General features: G+C 54.9%; 1 protein-coding gene across 1 annotated transcript in view; it reads right to left on the bottom strand.

The window, feature by feature from the left end:
- Positions 1–1,482: 1,482 nt before the first annotated feature.
- Plxna1 (plexin A1) overlaps positions 1,483–23,712 on the bottom strand; it is a 46,249-nt gene continuing 24,019 nt past the window's right edge. The window contains exons 10-32 of the mRNA XM_075983529.1: positions 22,578–22,778; positions 20,830–20,926; positions 20,563–20,756; positions 20,289–20,440; positions 20,085–20,205; positions 19,700–19,836; positions 18,413–18,580; positions 18,021–18,114; positions 17,448–17,687; positions 17,195–17,338; positions 16,601–16,835; positions 16,142–16,284; positions 15,431–15,687; positions 15,254–15,320; positions 10,044–10,190; positions 9,772–9,931; positions 9,091–9,194; positions 8,614–8,710; positions 8,088–8,278; positions 7,811–7,980; positions 6,085–6,297; positions 5,836–5,986; positions 1,483–4,649 (exon numbers count right to left, since the gene is read on the bottom strand). Of these exons, the coding sequence (XP_075839644.1) occupies positions 4,554–4,649; positions 5,836–5,986; positions 6,085–6,297; positions 7,811–7,980; positions 8,088–8,278; positions 8,614–8,710; positions 9,091–9,194; positions 9,772–9,931; positions 10,044–10,190; positions 15,254–15,320; positions 15,431–15,687; positions 16,142–16,284; positions 16,601–16,835; positions 17,195–17,338; positions 17,448–17,687; positions 18,021–18,114; positions 18,413–18,580; positions 19,700–19,836; positions 20,085–20,205; positions 20,289–20,440; positions 20,563–20,756; positions 20,830–20,926; positions 22,578–22,778 (3,579 nt within the window). The 3' untranslated portion in view covers positions 1,483–4,553. The remainder of the gene's footprint in view (positions 4,650–5,835; positions 5,987–6,084; positions 6,298–7,810; positions 7,981–8,087; positions 8,279–8,613; positions 8,711–9,090; positions 9,195–9,771; positions 9,932–10,043; positions 10,191–15,253; positions 15,321–15,430; positions 15,688–16,141; positions 16,285–16,600; positions 16,836–17,194; positions 17,339–17,447; positions 17,688–18,020; positions 18,115–18,412; positions 18,581–19,699; positions 19,837–20,084; positions 20,206–20,288; positions 20,441–20,562; positions 20,757–20,829; positions 20,927–22,577; positions 22,779–23,712) is intronic.

The raw sequence follows: 23,712 nt of genomic DNA, 5'->3' as shown, positions 1-23,712 counted from the left end.
CTGCTCCCCAAGGGCTGGCATCCCCATTCCTCTGCAGGCAGCCTGTCTTCGCTCCTGCCTCATACAGGCTTCTCCTAGGTCTTCACATTGGCCCTGCTGCCTTGGTCACTCCTGCCTTCCTCATGCCTCCGGCCTGGTTTTCAACCCAGCTCATTGCTTTGTCCTCTGCTGGAGCCCCCAGGAGAGATACAGCAAAACACCCTCTTGATCCAGAGTTGAGGGCTGGCCTTGAGCCTCTGCCACCCAGACCCCTTGACAGCCCTGCTCAGAGCCACCACAGCTCTGCCTTCTATAAGATGCATGGCAATCAGACCTTGCTTGCCCTAATCATGCTTGATCACCCCGTGCAGGGGCACTGATTGCTGCTTTGAGAGGTTACCTCGCTCCTGGGTGGCAGGGCTGGAGCCCTTGGCAGCCTAACGAGGGTAATTGAGGCAGAGCTGATTGTGCCAGAAAGTCGGGAGGGCTCAAGAGACATAAACGGGCCATGTCACACCCCAAACAGGACCACATTTGCTAGATCTGGTTCCCATGCAATTTCATGGTGATTACATTGACACCCCGGCCCCCGCTTTAAAAAAAAAAACTGAACAGGCTGTCAGGACAGACCAGCTGGGAATGGAGGAGCACCGATTGTGATTTATGGAATGCCACTGGAGCCCAGAAAGGACTGGAATGAGAGAGAGAGAAGCAGGCAGGCGTGCTTCAGAGCCCATGGGGACCAGTGTGGCCTGAAACCTCTGCTCCTTGGCCTTGTGCAGTGGATGAACAGCACAGCAGGCATCAGACAGGAGTCCTAGGTATCAAGATCCTCCTACGGGGGTGGAGCACCTCCAGCGATGGAGAGCTGCCTCCTTCAGTGCTATTGCACCCAACTCCACACAGCATTCTTCCCTGGTGAGAAGGGCAAAGATTGGGCACCTGAACCAAGTCATCCAATCCCATAAAACTGAATGAGTTTGCCCATGGGCTGTCCCACCCAGGCTCCTTAGTGCAAGGCCATGGTGAAGAGAGACCCCTGGCACTAAGGAAATACTACCAACTCTGTGGGCAACTCAGGAACCTACAGCTCTGGGTTGTGCATGCACTTTTGGGTCATCCTGAACCCTGGGACAGAATCTGCATTGCAGGTGATCAGGGTCTCAGGGGTCCTGCCTCACAGATGGATCTGGTCCCAATGAGGATTTCCCATGGTCCTGCCACACAGACCACCAGGAGGTTCCCCCTGTCCTTGCCTGGGTTCAGATATGAGGGCATGCTGTTTGTGTTTTCAGCTTAGATGAAACTGATGTGGCACACGGGTCTATTAGGTTTTTGGGTGCACTGCCCGTGTGTTTATACCAAGCCCCCAGTCTGGAGCACAGACGTTCCAGAGTGCCTGCTGCCACCTATGAGGTACTGCCCTGAGGATGTGACAAGCTCCTATTTCTGTGGTACCTTTTAGGTCCCTGCCTCGCTAGAATAAGACCCAGAGCCACAAGCTTTAGCAAAAATGTTTAATCTCTCCTTAATGTGTGTTTATTTACAAGTACTAAATCTGAAGAACCGTAAAATAGGAAATAGCCGTATATTTACAATCTGATGGCTGAGCATGTCGGCTCTGCCGCTTCCTGGTCTACTCAGACCGTCCAAATGACCATTTTTTTGGGTGGGGGGTAAAGGGAGTGTTCTGCGGCATTAAAGGACAGCTAATCATGGGCTTCACCTTAAAAATAGCTTTCTCTCTCTAAATATATCTACTCTAGCTTGTGTAGCACCGATGTGAGCCACCAGATCCAAACTGGGGGAACTGGAGTAGGGGGTGGTGGTCAGGCCCCTCTGTGCCAACAGAGGGAGCTGGCCTGTGCCTGGAACTCAATGCTGTGCCTCTTGGGGACACATCAAGGCCCTAATCCCTGCTGCCCTCGTCAGCTGTCCAACCATAAGAGGGTGGGCTAGCAGGAGAGCACAGGGCCAGCCCAAGGCATGTGGAAGCCAGGCACCCAGGCTCAGCTTTTAACAGCCTAGGCACTCCTGAGTCTGGGTTCAAAGGGGGAAAACCAGGCAGGAGGTTAGGGCTTTGAGGGACAGAGCCCACGGCAGGACGGCAGTACCAAGAATGTTAGGGCCAGGCTGGCTGGAGTAGTGCTTGGCCACCCCCTTGGGCCTAGGACTGTAGAGGTTGGCTCTGAGCATCTACCACCCAGTGCACAGTGGGCTCCAAACCCAGGCTATATCTAAGCTGGAATGGCGCCCTTTGCAGGGTGCCACAGAGATGGGTGGCTCTTGAACACCAAGGCCAGCAGATGTCAGAGTCCAGTCCAGGAGTGTCAGAGTCCAGTCCAGGGAGGTGAGGCCTGGCCCTGATGGCTGTGCCGAGAAGAGGCCTGGCGAGACCAGCTAGGGCAGCTCGCATGTAAACAGATACGCTAAAGTGCTTGCGAACAGATGCCCTGGGGAGGCTGCTCCAGGTGACCTCACCACCCACCTATGACACCCACAGAGGTGTGGTGGCCTGGTAGGGTAGAGTGAGGCTGGCCCATTCTAAGGGAGCCTGGGGGCCTTGGGCAGGGTGGTAGGGCTGGATAGTGAAGGCGTTGAGCCTAGAAGCTGTGCGTGGTCCAGGCAGAGCTGGAAGAACTAGGGGCTTCTATTTGAAGCCCACATCCAGGGAAGACTTTAGGGGAAATTGAGACTCCCACCCAGGCACAGCCCAGAGGCATCAGAAGGAAGAGGGTTATATCCAAGGGAAAAACCCCAGGCAACAGGGGCTACTGAGAAACGTTATATCCAGGTTGGCTAGACTTGGCTCTGACCCCAGTATCAGCCCAAAGAGTGAGCCACAGAGACACTTGACCAGAGCTCAAGGCCTAGGGTACCCAGGCCCCTTGACAACCATGGAGGAGGAGCTCCCTGAGTCCTTGCACCTGCCCCATAGCAACCTAAAGGCGCAGCTCTAATCTGACGTCCAACCTGTCCCATCTGGCTCCCCAGCTTGGAATGTGAGGGAGTACAAGGCTAGCAGCCCATGGACATGGGGTACGTTGTCCCCAGCACTGAGGCTGGGCCTGGCCACATTTAGCTGTCCCTTAAAATCCATTATAATCTTTAGTACCATCGAAAAAGTGAACTTGAAAAGAGGATAGGCCGCTCGCTTGCTTTTCCATTGACTAATTAATTTAAAAAACATTAAAAAAAAAGGGTCTAACCACCTCTAGTATTCAACACTTGCAGTTCGAAAAGATCAACTCAGACTAAACGCTAGCACAGTCATGCAGGTCCACAGCCTCTGTACCCGAAGTTGGGGCACCCGGTAGCTTGGGCAGGGGTTTCTTCCGTCTGTGGGAAGCAGAGGCCACATCAGATGGCAGCTCCAGGACCCTTGGCTTTGCTCTCTTCCACCCGGGTTCCTCCTGAATTGCCTTTCTGTGTCTCCTCCCTCAAGTAACTGTACAGCACCCCACTGGGGCTGGGGCCACATATATATATATACATATACATATATATATATATATGTACAGGGTCCATTAAAAATGTGTTCTGTTGCTCGTTGTGGGCAAAGGTGGACACAGCTGACCTCCGGTCCCTTGGGTCACTGTCCATGGCCAGCAGGATAGCAGAAGTACCCTGCCCTACCCCTAGGGCAGAATGCAGCAGGATTTCTTGTTCCCTTAAAAAGCAGTACCCAGATGTCCCACTGCGGGGGGCCAGGACACTGCTGAGATGCCGGACTGGAAGCCACTGGGGAGTGTCAGGAGCAGGAAGGAGAGAGGGTGGTGGGACAGCGGTCTGCTACCCTCCTGAGCTCCACAATGGGCAGAGCAAGGAGCAGGAGCGGGGAATAAATAATGGGAACATGCACTCTGACTGGAGCCCCAGGCCCAGAGGCTCCCAGAGGCACAGCCCTGAGGACAGAGAAGGGTTTGCCTAGCCGTTGTCCGCATGTCACTCAGGAGTGGGGTCTGCAGACCCTCCATAGGAGGGGAGTAGAGCCTCTCCCCAACAGAAGGACGTGGCACTCCAGCCTTGGCCCGCGCAGAGCACGCGGTGAATCTGAGGGTGGTGGCAAGCACGGGGTGCTGGAGTAGAGGCTAGTGGGACAGCCCCAGGCTGTGGCTCTCTTTGCCCAGCCCTGGGTATCTCACCTCTCCCTCAGACTCTGCTCGCTGGTAGCAGCTGGAGAAGCCAGGAACTGCAAACTGGTCCAGTCCCTTGTCTTGGTGCCCTCCTTCGGGAGGGCCTGGCCTTCTATCTCGGCCCCTCAGAGGCCACCTCTCTCCCAGGAAGGCCACCAGCAGCTCTTGCCAAGCAGCAAATATCCTTGGGCAGAACCAGCCCTGCTTTGCAATCCTTGCCCCAGGGCAGCAAGCCCTAGGCACAGAGGTGGCTCGGCAGGGCCCTCACATCCACAGCAATAAAAGTCAACCCTGCACGGCAGGGAGAGGAAGGCGAGGGCCAGGACCCAACTGCAGCCCCCACACCTGGCACTCGGTATAGGTGAGCCAAGGGCTGTCTCCTGGGTCCCCCTTGCTGCCCTCCTGCTCTGCCTCCTGCTGGGTGGTCACTTCTAGGGCTCAGCTGCTCAGGGCCATCGTGTCCACCACCTGCTCCAGTTTGCTCCGAAGCCGCTGCCTTCGTGCCTGCTCATCTTTTTCCAGCGCTACCAGAATCTGTGGAGGACCAGGGTGGGACAGGATCAGGATTAGGGCTGACTACCCACACACATGGGCTGAAAGCTCTAGGAAAGCCTGCCTGGGTACTGCAAATGACATGCTATGCCTAGTGGGGATTTGGGGATCAGTCAAGACCTGACTCTATCAGTTCCTAGCTGTGAAAACATTTCTGATCCTGAGTCCTACAGCATTCCAGGGTGAGCCCCCGAGATCATCACTTTTACCCGTATCCGCTAGGCTCTGATTCCTGACTATGGCCTCTCCCACCCCACCCCGCCTTCCTGGGCTTCTATAGGAGTGCCCCACTCCCTGCCATCGGTTGTGGCATGGTCACTGCTCTCTCCTGTTGCTGGATTTCTTACGGCCTTAGGTTGTCTTCTTGAGGATCACACCTCTACCTAGTCATCAGGCTTCCCAAACCCCAGTCTATGTGGGAGCCCAGGCTCAGTGTCCCATCCTATGCTCTCAATCACTACAGCCTATGAGCCCTTCCATGCCTGGTTTGGTGCCTAGAGCCCTTCTGAGCCCATAGGTGGCTACCCACCTCCAGAAAGGCTACCAGGCTATCCACCTCACTGGCTCAGCCCAGACAGCAGACCTCCCTGCTTCTAGACCTATAACAATCCATCTAGCTCAGGAACATAGCCAAGTCCAAAGCCTCCACACCCAGGTTACCCAGGCGTGTCTACATCTCCTGTCTGTCCCCAGATGGGCCCTAAGTTTAGCCATGTGGACCCTAGTGATCTTAGCCAGCCAGGTCCATTCTGCCTTAGCCTTGGCACTGTCCACACATGCCCAGTCCTTAGCCATTTGCACCCATATGCTCTAGCCCAGAGTAGAGACAAGTCACCTCAGAGATGAGCCAGGGACCTATTCCTTGGTAAAGGACAGGAGCTTCCTAGAAGACCACTCCAAGTCCGACAACACTGACAGCTTCTGCCTAGCCCCAGAGATATTACCTAGCCCAGTAAACTGTTATAGACCCACAGCAGTCCACCCTTAGAAGGTACTGTCACCTTAACTCCCCACCCTGCTCCCAGAGACTCTTCTGTGTACTCATAATCTCTGCTCTCCTTATAGTCCCAGACACAGCTGGATGGTCAGGTACAGAAGCCAAAGCAAGTATTGGGCCAGTTCTGAGATATAGGTGGAGCCAGGAGTTGGGGTGGGGGTGGGGGCTCACCTCGTCCTTGTACTTGGCAATGTAGGAATAGATCTCATGCAGGGCACTCATGCTGTTGAACTGGCTAAGATGCAGTCGGGACTGCTCTGCTAGGTAGGCGCTCATGTCTTGATCACTGATGGCGGGCATCTTGGCAATGTCAGCATAGTACCTGACAGTAGGTGGCAGGGTCAACATGTGTGGGGTTACAGGGCCTACCCACCCACCAACCTCTGGCCTGAGCCTGCACAACCTCTGCTGGCCACCCACCTTTCGACCCAGCTCTTGTAGTTGGGGATGTCCTTAGCATAAAGCAACTTGTTGGAGGGTGAGTCTTTGCCCAGCTTGTGCTCTGACGTGGAACAGGAGTCCATGAAGGTCTGTGCCACCACGGAGAGACAGGCATCCGTTATGCTGTTCTTGTGGATGTCAAACACAAACTGTGGGTTCTTGATCACGTTCACCCAGAAGCGCAGGGGCAGGCTGTGGACAAGCAGGCCCAAGACTGCTTAGAGGGACCCCTCTGCACCCCACTTTCCTTCTGTACAGCAGGTAGAAGCATGGCCAACCATCCCATAGGCCTGACCCTGTCCTCCAGAGAATGAGTAGATGTCCACATATCCAAGTGGGGCAGGGGAAGCCCCTTACCCCACAGGCCAGACAGGACAAGCTGCCTACAACCTGGCAACTCCCAGAGCATCATTCCACATGTCTAGCTTACGTGCAGGGGGCATTGCTGACATCTGCACACTGGCTTATATCCCTGCTTCTGTGCTCAGCCCCTGACTGAGGACCGTCTTAATACCTACCCTCTATGCCCCACAACACCTTAGACAGCCTTGGTCAAGCACCCAATTATCACACGTGCTGTTCAAACAGAAACTAGAAGTGAAGACTGAGGTTGTTGGTGACCATAGGCATGTGCCAAAAAAGTGGTAATTCCACATGGCTGAGGCAGCTGCTCTAGAGTAAATCTAGAGGATTCCATACAGCAGAGCGATCCCGGCCAGTGCTGCCACACAGCAGTCCCTCCTGTGCTGGTCCCTGACAGGCAGCACTGATGGAGCTGAGGTTTAAGCTCCCACAGTCCTGGAGGGAGGCAGCAGATAAAAGCCAAAAGGAATTGTGAGAGGGAAGAGAAGGGGCACAGGGCTCTGTGCTGAGGCCAGAGCCATCCAGCATAGCATGCTGAGGGACAGGAGACTAGGGAAGCCGATGACTGACTGGACTTAGAGGCCAGAGCACAGCTCCAGGGAATAAGGAGTTGACAAGGTATGGGTATGCTCTGGTGGGAATCCTCCAGTAGGGTAGGGTCCTAAAGAAGGAAGGGTCTGGAGATAGCATACCACCTTGCTGGGGAGGAAAGCCAAGGGACCAGTCTTCAGGCTAAGTGGCCTTCCTCTAAACTTGTGAGTTATGGGGGTGACAAGACCGCACATGGGCAGAGCCAGCAGGGTCAGGGCTGCACACAGAAGCCTATAACTATGCCTGTAGGCCAAAACCAAAGAATATTGAGCGGCAAGAGGCTGTGGGGCCCATGGCTAGGCTGCAGGCAGCTAAGACTGGTTCACAAGCGTAGGTGGTCTATGCTAGGAAAAGGTAGGTCAGGGATGACACAACAGTAGCCATGGGAAGCACAGAAGTGAACCCACTGGAGTCCGGGGTGGCCTCAACTCTTACCTGCTGTATAGAGCTCCACACTTAATGCCACATGATCTCAGAGTGGTCTTTTAGAGCCATCTCTATCCCCAGATGCAGCATTACACATCACTGAGTAGAGGCTTATGCTAGGAATATCATTTCCTCTATGTTATCAATTGGCTCGAGCTCACTAAGCTGTTTCTTGTATGGCAGCCCCTCACCCAAGCAATTCCTGTAGACTTAGAGTTGTAGGGTTGTGACAGGATGCAGGGCGATCCTGGCACTGTAGGGCCTGGCCCACTCTGCCTTGCCCATAGCAGTCCCATCCCTGGTGCATGCCCATCACCAGTCGCACCAATTGCTCTTCCAGGTATGGCGCACATCAGAGTCATGGATCTGGTGTTTGTCGGCCTGCTCATCCAAGAAGTCAAACATGTACTTGATGGCCAGAGGCAGGGCAGAGCCACGGTGCGCTGTGCTGAAGATGGTCTCAAACAGGTCATCCACGAACTTCTGCAGTGTCCCCTGCAGGGTGAGGTACTGAGTTTCAGAGCTGTCCAGGGCACCAACCTCCTAGATGACCTTGACAGGTCTGCAGGAACTCTGAATTTGGCCTACCTCCATACACCTACCTTGGTGGCCAGCAGCCTTGTCAGGTAGATTTCAGAGACCATCTTGCTGCCACGATCACCCTCGCGTTGGTCCAGGTGGTCATGGTTCTTTACCAGGTGCCACAGTTTTGTGCCACTTTCCAGGTCTGGCGTGATCATGGGTGTTCGTGAGCGTAGGCTGTCGGGGCTACTGGCTGTACGCAGCATGCTCTCTGCAGGAATAGCCTGTCAGCTGGCAGGGCCATTTCCCTTACCCGTGGCCAGACCTGCCCCACCCAAACAGTTTTCCCTCGGGTTCTGGGGCACCAAGCCTCCTTCCAGGCATGTTGGGAATAACCACTGTGGCCACATGAGCAGCAGGAGGCTGCCTGGTTACAGTCTATGGGGAAAGACACTGCTTCAGAATTGAAGGGAAGGCCAAGAGTCCAGTGACAGGCCACAGCACGTTAATCCTGACATCCAACACACTATGGCAGAACATTAGGAAGAAGGCATCCAATCCAGGTCCACCGCCCACCACCTGGCCGCAACCCTGCTAGACCCTCACCGTATCTGCTGAGAGACTTAGTGAAGGTAGAGGAGTTGGAGATGTTGTAGGCAGATGTCTGCTTGGGTACTAGTGCCACCGATGAGCCATCTGTCACCTGTGAGCAGATGTCAAAGATATGAGTTACCAGGGTGCCAAGATGTCCTGCCTAACATGGGGGACCTGAAGACACCCTTCGTTCTGCCCCTGGAGGCAAATCATGCCACCACTCTGAGTCTCCCATCAAGACAGTTCCAGAGCATATAATCCCTTAGGCAAGGCACAGTCCACACCTGGCTGGGCATGTTCCAGTTTAAGGGAAGTTTTCCCTCAAAAAACTTCCAGAGTTGGGTGGCCTGGTCCCTGGACGGTAGGGTCACCTGATAGTGAGCCAGTGTGTTCAGAGTTGGGTGGCCTGGTCCCTGGACAGTAGGGTCACCTGATAGTGAGCCAGTGTGTTCAGAGTTGGGTGGCCTGGTCCCTGGACAGTAGGGTCACCTGATAGTGAGCCAGTGTGTTCAGCCTCTTCCAGTCGTTGTCAATCTTGGTGGTGACGTCCTCGTCCTGAAGGATGATGCGTGCCATGCGGCCCTGGCGCCACTCTACAGGAAGTAGGGTATTGGAGGTGGCCTTCCTTCCTTCCCTCCCTCCCACCCAAGCTCCTCATTCTGCTGGTACACAGAACGAAGGAGTGGGGAAGCCATGACAGCAGGGAGGGGCATGCTCTGCACTTGGGGGAAGAGCCTGCATAGAGTAACAAGCTGAGGCCCCTCCATCCACTGAGAGCTCCATTCACTGGCTCAGAGGTGGTACAGTCATGGGCTGGCCTTTCATCTGCTACCTGGATGAGCCTAAGAGGTAGACCTTGTTTCACCCAGATCCAGGTTCAGCCTTTCCAGCCAAGTCTGCCACAGGATCCCCTCTCTCAACTTCCCCCAATGCAAAGGCCTGTCCCCTCATCTCTGACAGCCCTGACTTCACAGAGAATATCAAACTCATGGCTTGCCTCTTTTCCTCCATCACTTTACCCTGGCCTGCAGACCCCAGTTTACCCTGTCATCTCCCTTGCAGACTTTCTGTTGGATGCCTTCTGGTAAGCATCCCCTACCAACAGGACAACTGGCACTAGGGGATTGGCTTCTGATCTGAATGCACAGGGACACTTGGCCTGCTACTCACCCAGGTCCATGTCCCCAGCCTTGGGCCGCTGTGAGTAAGGCACACCCTTGTATACAGCATCCAGTAGTTTCTCCTTGACCTGTGTCACGGTGTCGCAGTTCAGCCCCTTCACAGGAACCTCAGGCGCATTCTCATTCTCGGGGTTCACACAGTTCAGGGTCTGTGTGTGAGGAGGGTGGTATGGCAGCCTTAGCCCCACCCCTTGCTTCTGCCAGTCCTGCTCACTCAATTCAGTGTCATTCGAAGGGGAAGACCCAGGACTGGGGGCTCACCAGGGTCTTGTAGTCAATCTGCTGCCGGATGAGCTTATCCTCACTCAGAGAGTAGCGGGCCTCCCCTGTGATGGCATCAATGGGGCCCTTCTCCATCTGCTGCTTGATGGCACAGTACAGCATGAAGAGCGGCTCCCCAGCACACTCCTGTGTAGATGGTAGGGTGTGAGCTGGGGCCAGGACCTAGTCAGCCCTTTAAGGGCTATTGAGTTGCTTCCAACAGCTCCATCTCTCCTCTCATGAGGCAAGCCTGTCTCTGAAGCCAACACCGGGTGAGGCAATCTAGTGAGCAACAACCCCAGTGTCCTTGTGACACAGATATGGAAATCTTTGATAAGGATGAGGTACCAGTTAAGGGCAGGCATGCATGGACAACACGCTCATGGAAGGAAGAGCAAGGCAGGTGGACCCCTGCTCTCGGTACACACCAGGTGTGATCAGGATCTCCTGGATGTCTAGACACCCACCTAGATACAAGTCCAGCACCCCACTAACACCCTGCTTCACATGATCATTGACAGAAACACACTGACTCCTGAGGCTCCACACCACCAAGGGGCAAAGGAACCCACAGCCTTATGCCAAGAATAAATGGGGGCTACTGGGGTGCCTCTGGACACTTGGTAAAGACCCGGCACTGTCCCTGCCTCCAGCAACTGTCATCTGGCTCCCCTCACTACAAGTGTGAATCATATCTAGGCCCCACCCCGGAGCCTTTGCCCATCACTAAACCCCCTTTAGGTTCTCCCAAGTCCTGGATTGAGGCAGGCAGTTTTGAGAGCCGCAGCACAGTGTTGGGAGTTAATTACTGCTGAGTGAGCTGAATGAAGGAGAAGCTATCACAGGAAAAGCTCACATCACTCAGCAAGGGGAGGGGAGCAGCTGGCTGGAACTCAGGGTGGTCCCATGGCCCTGAATGCCCACCCCTGCCTGCTGGCATCACTCGTCACAGTGGCCACTGGGTGGCTGAGAATGCCCAGGCAGGAGGTGGCCCAGGTGGGTCCTTGGCAAGCCCACAGTGACTCTGCTCCTGGACCCAGATGCTCTAGACCCTTGTTAGCATCTGAGGTAATTAAAGAGACAGCTGCTAAGGACCGGCCAGGAGCATAGATCATCCGAGACCTTCCGACAACACTCCTGTCTTTGAAATTATGTTTCATTTGCAAACTTGGCTTCATTAAGTCAGCCAGGGAGGAGGAGGGAGGGGGAGCAGGTTGGGATTCAGAGCCATCAAAGCTGCCTCTTTCAGCAAACACTACCTCATAACATTCCCCAGATTAGATGTCTGCCCTAAGGTTCCTAAGCACAGTAAAAAGAGCAGAGGAGGCAGGCAAGATGCCCGAAGCCTTGAATGTAGACCCACCCAACCCTAATGCATCTGCCCTGGAAAAGCCAGGGCTTCTTAGCAAAACTCCGTCTCAGCCAGGCAGTTCACCAGACCCTGAAGGCAGCCATTCCCCCCTGCCAGCCCACACCATCGCTTTCACCAGGCCTGCCAAGACTGTGAAAGAGCAATCAGAGATGAGAGCCCAGAAAGGAGGTGGGCCCAGAAAGAAGCTGTCCTAAGCCCAAGGCCTTCCTCTCTCTGGCCCTATTTCCCTGTCCCATGACAAGGAGAATGTGGGGCCTCAGCTTCCTCTCAACCCTGTTGAGGTGGAGAGAATGGCCCTTTCATACAGAGAGGCAACAGAGCAGCAGCTTGCCCATCTGCAAGGAAGGCAAGGCAGATCGCTACCTCATGCATCTCTAGCCTAGGAGCTGCAAACAATGGGATGCTGTTATTTAAAACAAGACCAACACAACAACAAACCTACCATATACTAAAGAAAATAACTCTAGAAAACATGCAAATGTTGCTTCAAAGAAGATGAAAGTGGCCGATCAAGAGGAGGTTTAACTTGCTAATAAATGCTGCTGAAGCAGCTTGCTATCCATCCACATGTGCTCATCTATGGTGGAGTCAGTGGCCCCCAGGCCAGGAAGGAGTCTTGGAGTATGCCTGGTCACCTATGGTCACTCTGGAAGCCCACCACAGCAGACAGCTACACCAGAAGCTGGCTGTGTTGGGGAAGAATTCGGATTCTCCTAACACCTGCCAATGTGACAGAGGACAGTGAAGCTGACAACACAGTGGTCACACTGTGGAACACTACGCACCTACCAAAAGGGCAAATACCAGGTGCCAACTTACCTGCAAACGTGGGCCTAGCCCTACCTGGGGGGGGGGTGACAGAGAAGAAAGCCCTGAGGAGCGAGGTGCCCCCGCACCAGACCTTATTGGGAAAAGCACTCAGGACGGGTGAGGCTACTCACAGCATGGGAAGCTGAGGCAGGAGGATCACTTAAGCCAGAACTGCAGACCAGAGTGACAACGCAGCCAGAACGCAAACAAACATTTGAACAAAACCTGTTCCTCTACCTATGGACATTTGCTTCATTTCAGAAACCTGCCTAGGATGACGCACACTGAATATGGCTGTGACCACCAGAGCCGAGCGCTGCCCCTTTACCCACAGATGTTGTTGACAGCGTAGTGACAGGCAGAGCAAACTACCTGGCTCATGCGTTCTCATCACCAGTGATCTGTGGGGCAGGTGCTGGGCTCAGACCCTGCCCATTGCAAACTCATAAAGCCTGAGACCAAACCCCCATGCATTTCCTCCCTAGTACAAACTGAGCTGTGTGTGTGGTGCGGTTATGCAGGCCAGAGGCGGACATCCCAGCTGTACGAAGAAACCATTCATACTTTTCAGAGTGGCTTATGACCTGCACTTCTCCAATGGTTTTCTACTGCGTACTGTGGACTGTAGCTAACCACAAGCAACTGACCCAAAGGCAAGCCCGGTGGCTGCGCAGGGTCATATAGACCTGTCCACAGACAGGTCTGCAGCCACGTGGGTGGATTTAGCCAGCCATGCAAGGCTGCAATGGACGATTCCACTTGCTTCAGAGGCAGAAACTACAAAGGGGTACAGTGGAGGGAAGGAGAGGGATAGGAAACATTTCATGATGGCAGAGTTCAGGTTTACAAGACAAACAGTGCAGATGGCAGGTACCTGTACACATAGACACTCAGGAGACTGAGGCACGAAGGGCATGAGTTTGAGGCCAGCCTGGGCTATTTAGGGAGGCCTTACCTCAAATAATAAGACAAGGGTTGGTGAGATGATTCAGTAAGTAAAGGAACCTGCTGCCAACTCTGACAACAGAGATCACTCCCTGGGACCCCCAGGGTGGAAGGAAAGAACCAACTCCTGCATGCTGTCCTCTGACTGCACATACACACGGTGGTATACACCCGCAGAATGAAGAAATAGAAATGTCATTTAAAAAAGTTTAAAAGGTGGTGAATTTTTTAATTATGTGTATTTTAATCCAATAAAACAGTTTTTAAGTCTTAGCATGTTAAAGAGAGACCAGCCGTTGAGCCATGGAAGGGTGGAGGGACTTGTCTCATGACTGAGAGCAACAGCTCTGGAAAGCTATGCAGTATGTGCCACAAGCCTTAGAGGCCAGAGAAGGCAGAACTATGGCAGCAGGAGGGTCTGGTGCCAGCTCAGGGAGGGAGGCACTGAGGGCATCCTCTCGCAGCACCACACAGCAAAGCCTGGTAAGAGGCCTATGTGTGGCTCAGTGGCCACAGACAGAGACGGAACAGGCCTAGGCCAACTGGGCCTACTCCTGGGGCAGGTCAGTCTCCAGGAGCAAGGCTCCAGCATGGCCGCCTGTGGCCTGGCCTTGGTATGTGGAGTTTCAGTTCCCACAGCCCAGCAAAACCCAGAGCTGAGAGGAAACCCCAAGCTCCCGGCCCAGGGCCTAAGAGTAGACTTGGGGCAGGGTGGCCCACTGTTTCCCTTAAGCTCTGCTTCCTCCCTTTTGTACCCCTCTTCCTGCTGCTCCCTCAGCTGTCATGTCCCCCACCCCCAACATCATTCCCACATGCCTGAGTGCCCTGTGAGGCCAATGCTCCTCCATGAGGCTGTCCCAGACATCTGACAGGCTCAGCTCCCTCTGCCCCACAGTGACAGCTGCAGGGCCAGCTCCACCAGAGGCAGCTGGCCTCCCCACATTGTAGCAGTCGGCACTCCAGAGCTGGCTCAGGATCTGAGACTCAGTGGGGTAGACTGCACCCGCTCCTTGGTGTGGAAAATGAGGGTCAAACAGGGCCAGCACGCGTCAAGACCCAGCACAGGCACAGCTGCTGGAATGCCTTAGCCTTTGCTCTGCCTTGCTTCTTCTGGTCCACAGAGTCTACTTTAACAAGCATGTAAATAACTGTCCACAGGGCAGCAGTGTCATAGGAGATATGCCCATTAACTATCACGGGGCTGCTGTGCACAGAGACTCCCTTCTCCCCAGCTGCCCCTGTACCTCCAGGTCACTTTGCTGCATCTCTGGTCCTTCAGGCCTCCTGACTCACTCCTCACAACCACTGCTGTCTCTTACTACCATCTCTTACCTACTTCCCCCTCAGCCCCCCCCCCCCCCCCCGCCAGCAGGCAAAGACATCCCACCAGGGAGGAATCATGTGCCGACCCTTCTGGGTCAGCCAGTCAGAGATCAGCAGCAGCCTACTGGGAGAGGACTGTCCAGGGACTGGCACCAGTCCATCTCTGCCCAGCTGCGCTGCTAGTTACTGTATCCAGAGTACTGGCCAGGGCTGATTGCACAGGTTATGCTACCTGGGTGACAGACTGTCACCATCTGCGGCATCTATCCCATTGGCCATGAGGTTAGGGGAAACCAGAAAGCTTCTCAAGACTATGATAATGCAGTTCAGCAACCAACCCACCCTGGCACCTGATGGGCTTTGAGGGCTTTAGGGAGCCAGAAGCCTAGTGTGGACTCACACTCTACCACAGACTGCACACAGAGCTCTTGAGGGCCAGTGTCAGACCCTCAGAAGCCCGTTTAGGTGCAGTCCCCATCCTGAGCCTGGCAGCTCGCTCCAGGCATCAAACAGAGATCCAAGCTCATTTCCAAACTCCAGCCTGCGCACTAACTTCAGAGTGTAAATGCCTACCCTACTTCTGGAGGAGGCAAGGGTCAGCACGGGAAACAGGAGCAAGGGATCTGGGTTGCTGGGCTGGGACATTCACACCTGGGCTCTGGCCTTTGTACCACGTGGACATTTGGCTTCTGCCCCACTCCACCCCTGCTCTCCATTCACTGGGCCCGAGGCTTAGCTGGCCCTACGTGGAGCCACCTACCTTGAGGAACTTATACAAAAGGAAGGTGAACCAGTTGGTTAGCATCTTCTCTGCCACTGATTCAGTCCTGCGGGAAAAGCAGCAGATAGGAGAATGGAGTCACTTCTACCATCCAGCAGGCACAGGTCCCGACTCCCATAGTGACCATACCCACAGGCCAGGCTTCTGTCATTGTACCTCCGCAACAGCAGTTTGGGGTGGTTCTTGCTTTCCAGGTTCTTCTCAATGAGGTCAGAAAGCAACTGCTTAAGCACGCCCGTGGCATACTCCATCTCACCCTGCAGGGCTGTCATGATGAGGGAGGCCACGTTCCCACGGTCACGCATGGAGAAGCTACGCTGGGCCTCCAGTGTACGGATGAAGGTCAACAGGAAGTGCTTCTTGGTCAACAGCTGTCCGAACAGTGTCAGCGACTTCTCCACATTGGCCTGCACCTGGGGGGCACACGGTCCTGACAGCTAAGGCAGGGAAAAGGCCAGGTTGCCCACACTGCACAGTGGAGCTCAGCACCTAGATCCTCCAAGAGACCCGGGCAGGTGAACTGTAGAAAGTACCACAGAGCCTAGGCATGGAGAGGAACCACGATCCCAGGCTAACGGGCAGTTAGCTTGGGTGAGGCCTGGGGCACTGCCCTATGCCTAGAATCTCCTTTCTGCCTCCTGAAGCACTACAGATACTAGTGTCACCCAGAGGAAGCCACCTGTCCAGAAATCAGGCCCCTGCCTCAGAGCTTAGGGTCCCAATCCTGAGCAGGCATCAATGTGTGTCTGACCCCATACTCCCTAACCTTCTCTGGAAGGCCATACCAGCCCGCATTCCCTTGGCTGTCCACCGGTCATGCCCTTGGCTGCCCAGCAGCCCCCAGAACCTCTGAGCTAGCAGTCCTACCTCCATCTCCTTCAGTACAGGATGGTCCTCAATGCCAGGGAACAGCACTCGCATGGCATAAGTACGGTAGTCAAGGAATGGTATGCCGGCACCATCTAGGTCGCTGGTCAGCTCATGGATGTCCGTCTGTAGCTCTGCAAAGGCTGTGGCCAGGTGTGGGGTCAGGGGCAATGTGGGGTAAGGGCAGCATTCCTGAGACTCCCCTTACCCTTCGCTGTTCCAGCCTTCCTGCTGTCTGACTAGAATCACTGGTCCTGACCTTAAGAAACCAACCAATGTACTTTTCTGTGCCTCAGTTTCCCTAGTTTAGGACAAAATTCTCTCAACACCACTATCTCAGCCTCTGCCACCTTCCTGGGACTGAGCCAGAGCCAGTTAGTAGGACAAGATAGGGTCAGTGGTGGTGACTGCCTCAGCAATACCTCCTGCCCCAAGCTTCGGTCTCACCCCCCTGCTGACCTTCCTTGCACTCAAGGGCCACACGTGACTCCAGGTTGTCCATTTGGAGCTGCAGTCTCTTGAGGGTACGGTCAGCATCCCGGGACTTGCGTTTGTAGGCAATGAGCACGGCCACGATGACCAGAAGCAAGAGGCCACCACCCCCACCGATACCCACGATGGCTGGCAGTGTAAGCAGGCTATCCGAGTACACCTGCAGCATCCCAGGCGAGAACTCGAAGCCGCCGGCCCGCACCTGCCAGAAGGGATATGCGTGCTCAGAGGGTATCAGTCCCTCAGAGCTTGAGGCCTCTGTCCAGCGGCCCTTAAGGCCCTTAAGCACCTGCCTGTGGGTAACATCTCTCCAGCAGGTGACCTGAATGGCTAACATGCCCAGGTAGCTAGTGCACGAGCACTCAGTAGTGGAACATTAGTGAGCAGGACTCACATTGGTGAAGATGGTGAGGGCTGAATGGGGCCTGCATTTGAGCTCAGAGGTAGGATTGCTTTAGTGGGGGCAGGGTTAGTAGGTCAGGAGGTTGGTTCCAGGAGACCACAGCTAGGCTGTGACAGGGATTTTCTGGCTCTCTGCATAAGGCGAGATGGGGAACACACCGTGACTTTGTGCTGCCCTGTGAGATTGGGTGCTTCACACAGCAGCTGGGTCTCAGACACGGTGAGGATACAGGGAGTGGAGCCGATGAGCACCGTGTAGTTGAGCCTGGAATTGCCAGGAGCCGGTGGCAGGAGATTCCGTCCCTGCAGGGAACAGGGTATAGTGAAGGCAGTCCTGGGGCCTGTCCCCTGGCCCCAGCTGCCTATCTCAGCACAGCTTCTGCAGCAGGAGGCCACAGTGGCTGAGACCCACCTTGAGGATGAGTGGGGAGCTGGGCTTCAGCTCCAAGAGCCCAGTAGGACTGAGCGGCTCCAGTACAGGGTCCGGGTAGTAGAGGAATGTGGAGCTGTTGAGTACCAGCAGCGTGCGTACATTGTCCATGATGAAGCCAAGCTCATCTGGCCGCTCTCCCAGTTCTGGTGGGCTGCGCGTTGGGTTGTGTATAGACGGCGCCCGGCACACCATGGTGGTGTCATTGTACACCATGCAGCTCTGGGACATAGGCACCAGGACCTCAGGCCAGCCCTCCCATTGTGGGCCAGCTACCCAATGACAGCCCACCCTGGGAATAGTGGCTCCCTGTGAGGATGCTCTAGGCATCAAGGGAACACATGTTCAAGATGTCCACTCTCTGATGGCTGAGGGCCCGACATGTCAGAGCCCAAGGCTCACCCCTAGCTGACCACTTCGTCCTCAAGGCCTCAGCACAGACAAGTAGGCATGGGGAGGCAGAAGCAGGGGTGTTAGCAGCAGTAGTTCTGGTCTAGGCAATACCCACATGGACAGGGTGAGGTAGGGGACCAGAGGCATGGGGCATTCACTCACATTCTCCCTCTCAACACCTCCGTACTTGGCCCGGATTCGAGGTTCACGGACGGTAGCCAGATTGGTGCCTGTGACTGTTAGGAGGGTCCCACCACTAAAGGAAGGAGTGAAGAATCAGACAATGCCCTAGGCCTAAAAGTACAAAAGAGACACAGCCTCTTCCTGTGGGAGCAGGTGGTTCAAAGCTCAGCCAGAGCACTTCTTGCCAGGATTAACCACTGACTTAGGAAGCTACCAGAGCAAGCCACCATGGAACATCCAGGAGAGGCACTCCCTGACCTACAGCTGGGAATGGGGAGGTGCCCCCAGCTCCACAGTAGGAACGGAGAAGGGCTTCTAGCTCTGCAATGGGAAAAAGGGACCGGTTCCTGGATCCGCAGCAGGTCTCCCACCTGTTGATGCTCCACTCGGGGTCAATCCTCAGGATAGTGGGGTCTTCAGTATAGTTGTACTTCACTTCAGGGTTGGAGAGCTGGGCACGGTTGATGTTGATGACAATAGGGGCACTGCCAGGGGTCTGTCCGGGTGGTGTCAGGCAGCGGATCTCTCGAGAATTCCTCCTGGGATGGAGTCAGGATGGGTGAGGGCATGGTGAGGCGGCATGTAACACACCAGCAGTTCTTCATGGTGGCTGAGCACTGGCTCCCAGGGAAAGGCATGGGCCTCACTCAGATGGCTACTGGGATGACAGCTATGACCCGAGAGTGGCCACCAGTGTCTAATCCTACCCTGAACCCTGGCTGGCCTCCCTATCTTGGGTCTTACCTATACTTGGCTTTAGAACCTCCCTCGGGCATGAACTCCACCCTATTTTCCTAATGACACAACCTGTAATGCAGATGGATGAAATGGACCCTGCCTGCTGCTGGCTATTCAGGAGACCCTGGCCAAGCCTCGAAAGCGTCAGTCAGCCATCTTAGTCCACCCTGCCAGGCTTGGGATAAACACACCTTGCAGATGATAGGCTGCTGCTCAGGTCAGAGACACTAAACTACACACCTGACCCTTTCCACTTGCCAGCACTGCCTTCTCAGACCTCTGTACACAGAGATCTACCACCACCAAGGGGCCTTGAACAAAACAGCCCCTCCTTCCCTCTGCACACACACCTGGAAAATGCCCTGCCCCTAGCAATAGTACGTTGTCCTGGGGAATGGGGTCACAGGTCACCTTCATTAACAGTCAGCAAGGCAATACCTGTTCTGAGGCCCTGTCCCTTGGCTGTATTACCTCAGGCTGGAGGCCCCACAGCCGCCAGGCTGCAAACACCAATGATTAGCCTGATAACGGGTAATTACCACAGGAAAATATTTAAAGGACCGTTCCATTATCATCTTTAATCTAAAATTATCCACTTCAAGCCTCAAGGCTTTTGTTAAGATGTCTATTTTCTCTATTAAACTTTTAAAAAATACTTTTTATTTTGCTTGCAAGAGAGTTGTCTCCCTTCTCCTTAGGAGGGACTAGGGTCGTGGCAGTAAGTAGTACCCACTGAGGCCAGGCCACACCCCTTCCCACTCTGGAGGCTGGCCCTCTATCTCCATGGCAACCTTTTCTGCCTCTAGGTTTCCATAGAGATCACCCCACCAGGTTTTCCATACCCGTTACCCAGGCAACAGGAGGGGACAGCAGAGCCAGGAAGGAAAGCTCTGTGGCCCCTGACTCCTCTCACCCCGTACCAGGAGAAGGAGCAGGGCCGGCCACCAATGGACACAGCCACATCACTGCCTGCATTCAGATGGCTTCCTTCGATGCCAATCCATGTTCCTCCGGACAGAGGCCCGCGGGAGGGGCTCACGCGGTAGAAGGTTGGTGTCTGCAGGAAGATGATTTGTTGGAGGGAATTCCCTCTTGGGTGCATACCCTAGCATCTGGGTCCCTTACTCTGTGTCCCCAGATAGTCAGACAGCCCAGGGGGCAAGGGTAACCACTCCCTTGTGGCTGGGCTCAGTCTAGGTATGGGCAACAGGAGCTATACTAGACATGAATCCAGGCCGACTTCTGCAGCACCCCTCGACACTTTCTGTGGTAACAAGAAGTAGAGGGCAGCAGGGTGGAGCTTACCACAAAGGTGAAGCGCTTGGGTGACAGGGCTCGGTAGTGGGGGGAACAGTCCCGCACACACACTTCCACCAGGGCATCATGGGCCCGCAATGTGCTGGCATCTCCGATCTCACAGACAATCCTGTGGGCATGGTGGGGCTCAGCACTGCAGAATGGCTCCCCAGGCCACCCAGGCCGCTCACCACCCACTGTAGTCTGCCTTACTGCTCTGCGCTGATGTACTCGCTCTCCACAGGGCTGCACAGCACCTTGCCCACGTGCACTCCTAGCCGCACATCCTCGAACCGCAGGCCCAGATTCTCGCCAGTGATGGTGAGCCTTGTCCCTCCCTGCCGAGGGCCTGTCTCTGGGGACAGCTGCAGGAAGGTAGAGGCTGGGGCGGACACAGCAAGGTCTACCGTGCCAGGTGAGAGGAGGTGGTGGGTGGGCTTACAAGGGTGGGGCTAGGCAGGTATTGGACCGGGTTTCCAGATCCTACCTTGAGAATCTTGGGGTCTGTGCAGCGGCTGCTGCCATGGTGGGCATGCATCCAGGAGGTTGGTGAGTCAGCTGGGCAGTGGTGACGGAGGGAACAGCGACGCTCAGCTACACACCAGCCACACTCAAAGCGTGGGTCTGCCTTGAGGCAGAGGCCACAACTCTGGCGCAGGGCTGGGCACTTGTAGAGGTGGGCTGTGACAGGAAGGCTGGTCAGCATGGACCCATATGCCATCCATTCACCCAGGCCACCAGCCCTGCTACTCACCCTGTATGTTCTGGGGGTTGTCAATGACAAAGTTGCCATTCCACACAACTGATAGGTTCACAGGCAGGTCACTGATATCATTCCCCTCATAGGAGTACTGTTGGAAGAAGGCATAGTGGTCATGCTTGAGGTAATGGGTCACTACCTCTATGCCACATAGAGGATCAAGGGCGCCTATGGGGACCCTCACCATCTCTGAAATTGACTACATGTAAGATGAACTAGAACACATACAGCTCTTCTGCCCATCTCTTCACACAGGGCTTCTCTTCTGGCTCCATGGCCCTGTTCCCTCCTACCAAACTCTATCTCCAGCAGCCATGAAGAAACCACACCCATCACCAGCCTCCAGTCCTATCCTCCAAGGCTGCCTCAGACACCACTTCCAACACCAGGGCAGTCTTGGCTGAGAGCTTCAGTCAGCCATCTGGGAAAGTAGGGCTAGCTGGGCCCTTGAGCATCAGGAAAGCTCTGTAAACACCAGTCTTTGTCTACTAAGCAGGACAGGACTTCTGAGGTGTGAGGTATTTGGGACCCCACAGCCTGAGCATAGATCAAAAGACCACTGTCCTGAGCAAAGATTGCTGCACCCACTTTACCTAGGTTGGCCTGCGCTTAGGGTAACAGCCTCAAGGGCTGGGCCTAAGCTTAGCTGCCTCCCACTTTCTGCAGCTGATGACCTCGGCTCTGTCTTGTGTTCGGGCTGAGGCAGGCAGCTTGACGTCTCTGAGGGGTGGCTCAGCAATTCATCACTATTTTATCTGAAGGAATTTAATTGGATCCTATCAAATTCCCTGATACTCTCTCTTCCCTTTAAACACTGCTGAAGGGAAGATAAATGGGGGTCTACAGAGAAGGGGACAGCGGAGATGAAGGGTGAAGAGACACAGGAAGCAGAAGCAAGAGAAAAGGGGTGATAAGAGTCAGAGGGTGTTTGGGGGGTACAGGTTATGTGAGGAGCCAGTAGGAGAAGGAAGGGAGGTGACCAACAGCATGGGAAATGGGGGAGTGCAGCCTTCCCTGCTGGGCAGAGAGCTGTGCTTCCACTAACCTGTGGCCCATGCTACCCTGGCAGCCGATTTAACCCCAACCACTGCCCTGTTTGACCACTATCAGCTAAGGGCTGCTGGAACCAGGGTGTGGGACAACTAAAGCCTTGTCAATCATCCATTGTACACATGCCTTGCCAACCTGATCATAAACCTATCCCAAAAAATTCATTGCCCTCCTGACTATAAGCTTCCTGGGCAGAGGGGAAAATGAGGCCTCAGTAATCAGTGAGGAAAGTTTGAACCTGAGCTTGGGCCCCTGTGCACCAAAAGGGTTTGTTCCATAGAGAACCACAGTCAAACACCAGATTTACTGAGCTCAATGACAACTTTGGGAATGTCACTGTGAGGTATGAGTCTTCCACCAAGGGTTTTTCCCTGACACCCAGCAAGGCTACCTGCTGATGTTCAGATAGCTGTGGTGTGGACACGTTCCTTAGTGGTCACTGTATCTGGCTACTTCACTAAGGAACTCAGAGCCACCATGAGCCCACTTCCCTACACCACTCATACTCACCCAAGGGCTCAGTGGTGGGCCAGGAGCCAGCAGAGTCCCCTGAACCTCCCGAGGCACACCTGGCCTCATACGTCATTCTGGCCTATTTTCCCTAACAAACCAGGTCTGGGACTGGGTGGGCAATGGCCCACTCCAGAGCATGGCACACCCCCACCTTGCCTACCCGCCTACTGTTCCCTCACCGAGGAGTTCTGGCATTGCAGGCTGGAGCTGTTGAAGCGCAGTGCAGTGACGCGGGCCGGGCTGCCTGGGATGTGGAAAAGGCACTCGTACCCTCGCTGGCCTGACTGTGGCTGTGGCAGGTTCCGTGCGGCCAGGGTGATGGGCTTCACCACACCCACTGGCACATAGATGTGGGTAGAAGGCAGGATCTGTGGGCAATCCTGGGGATAGCAAAGCTCTGGTTGAGCTGGGTCTGGTGGCCAGCAAGAAGTGAAAGTTCCACTGTGTCCCAGGCTGTGGTGGCTCACAAAGCCCAGGCTCCTTGTGTCATTTTGTAGCTGAGCACCACAGGGACAGTGGTCTTTAGGTCCTGCTCCCACCAGGCTGTAGCTTCACAGAGGTCAGCCTATTCACCCTGGCCATAACATAAACCCCGCTACTCTCTGGGGCCACAGGTACCCCATCTGGTCCACAGCTGCACAGACCCAAAGCAGGAGCCAAGAATGGAGTACTGGGGTAGCAGGCTCTCAGCTGGGGGTCTGGGAGCATATAAAAATAGCCTGGGCCCTGCAGAAAAACAGGCACCCCCAGGGCCAGGGTTTCAGCAACAATAACTGATGCAACGCCTGGCTTGCTTGCAGCATGGCTGGCAGCAGCCTCAGGAGGAGGTGCCCCGTGGGAGCCCATGGAGCAGCTTTAAATAGGGATGCTGAAAACAGGCCTGATCCCTGGGGGCTGCCTTGGCTCCCCCAGGATATAGGCCCAGGATCTGCTCCGCAGGGCCCATAAAGGCCTGAGCTTTGACCCAGCCTCTCAGTTTGACCCCAGAAGATCTGAAAAGGCTCACCGAGCAAGTCTGTGGCATGCCCCTGTATCCATCCATTGGGCACTAGCCCCAATTTAGGTGGCAGTCCTGGTGGAGACACTGTATGCAGGGCCACATAAACACTGCTGCTACCATCAGAGGCGCATCTGCTAACTGTAGCCCAAGACTTGGTCTGTGATGGGACCCAGCTGAGAGAACAACCAACTTAGCTCAGCCTGTCCTAGAGCCCCTAACATCCCTGCTGAGCTGGGTTTACCATCCACCTACTAAAACACACCAGGTTGAGTCCAGCATTGCTCACTATCCCCTGTGTGAGTACAGCAGGCAGA

This window comes from Microtus pennsylvanicus, chromosome 8 (assembly GCF_037038515.1).
Source record: "Microtus pennsylvanicus isolate mMicPen1 chromosome 8, mMicPen1.hap1, whole genome shotgun sequence".
Lineage (NCBI taxonomy): Eukaryota > Metazoa > Chordata > Mammalia > Rodentia > Cricetidae > Microtus > Microtus pennsylvanicus.
The sequence above is the reverse complement of the archived record's forward strand: the minus strand, read 5'-3'. Positions and strand labels throughout refer to the sequence as shown.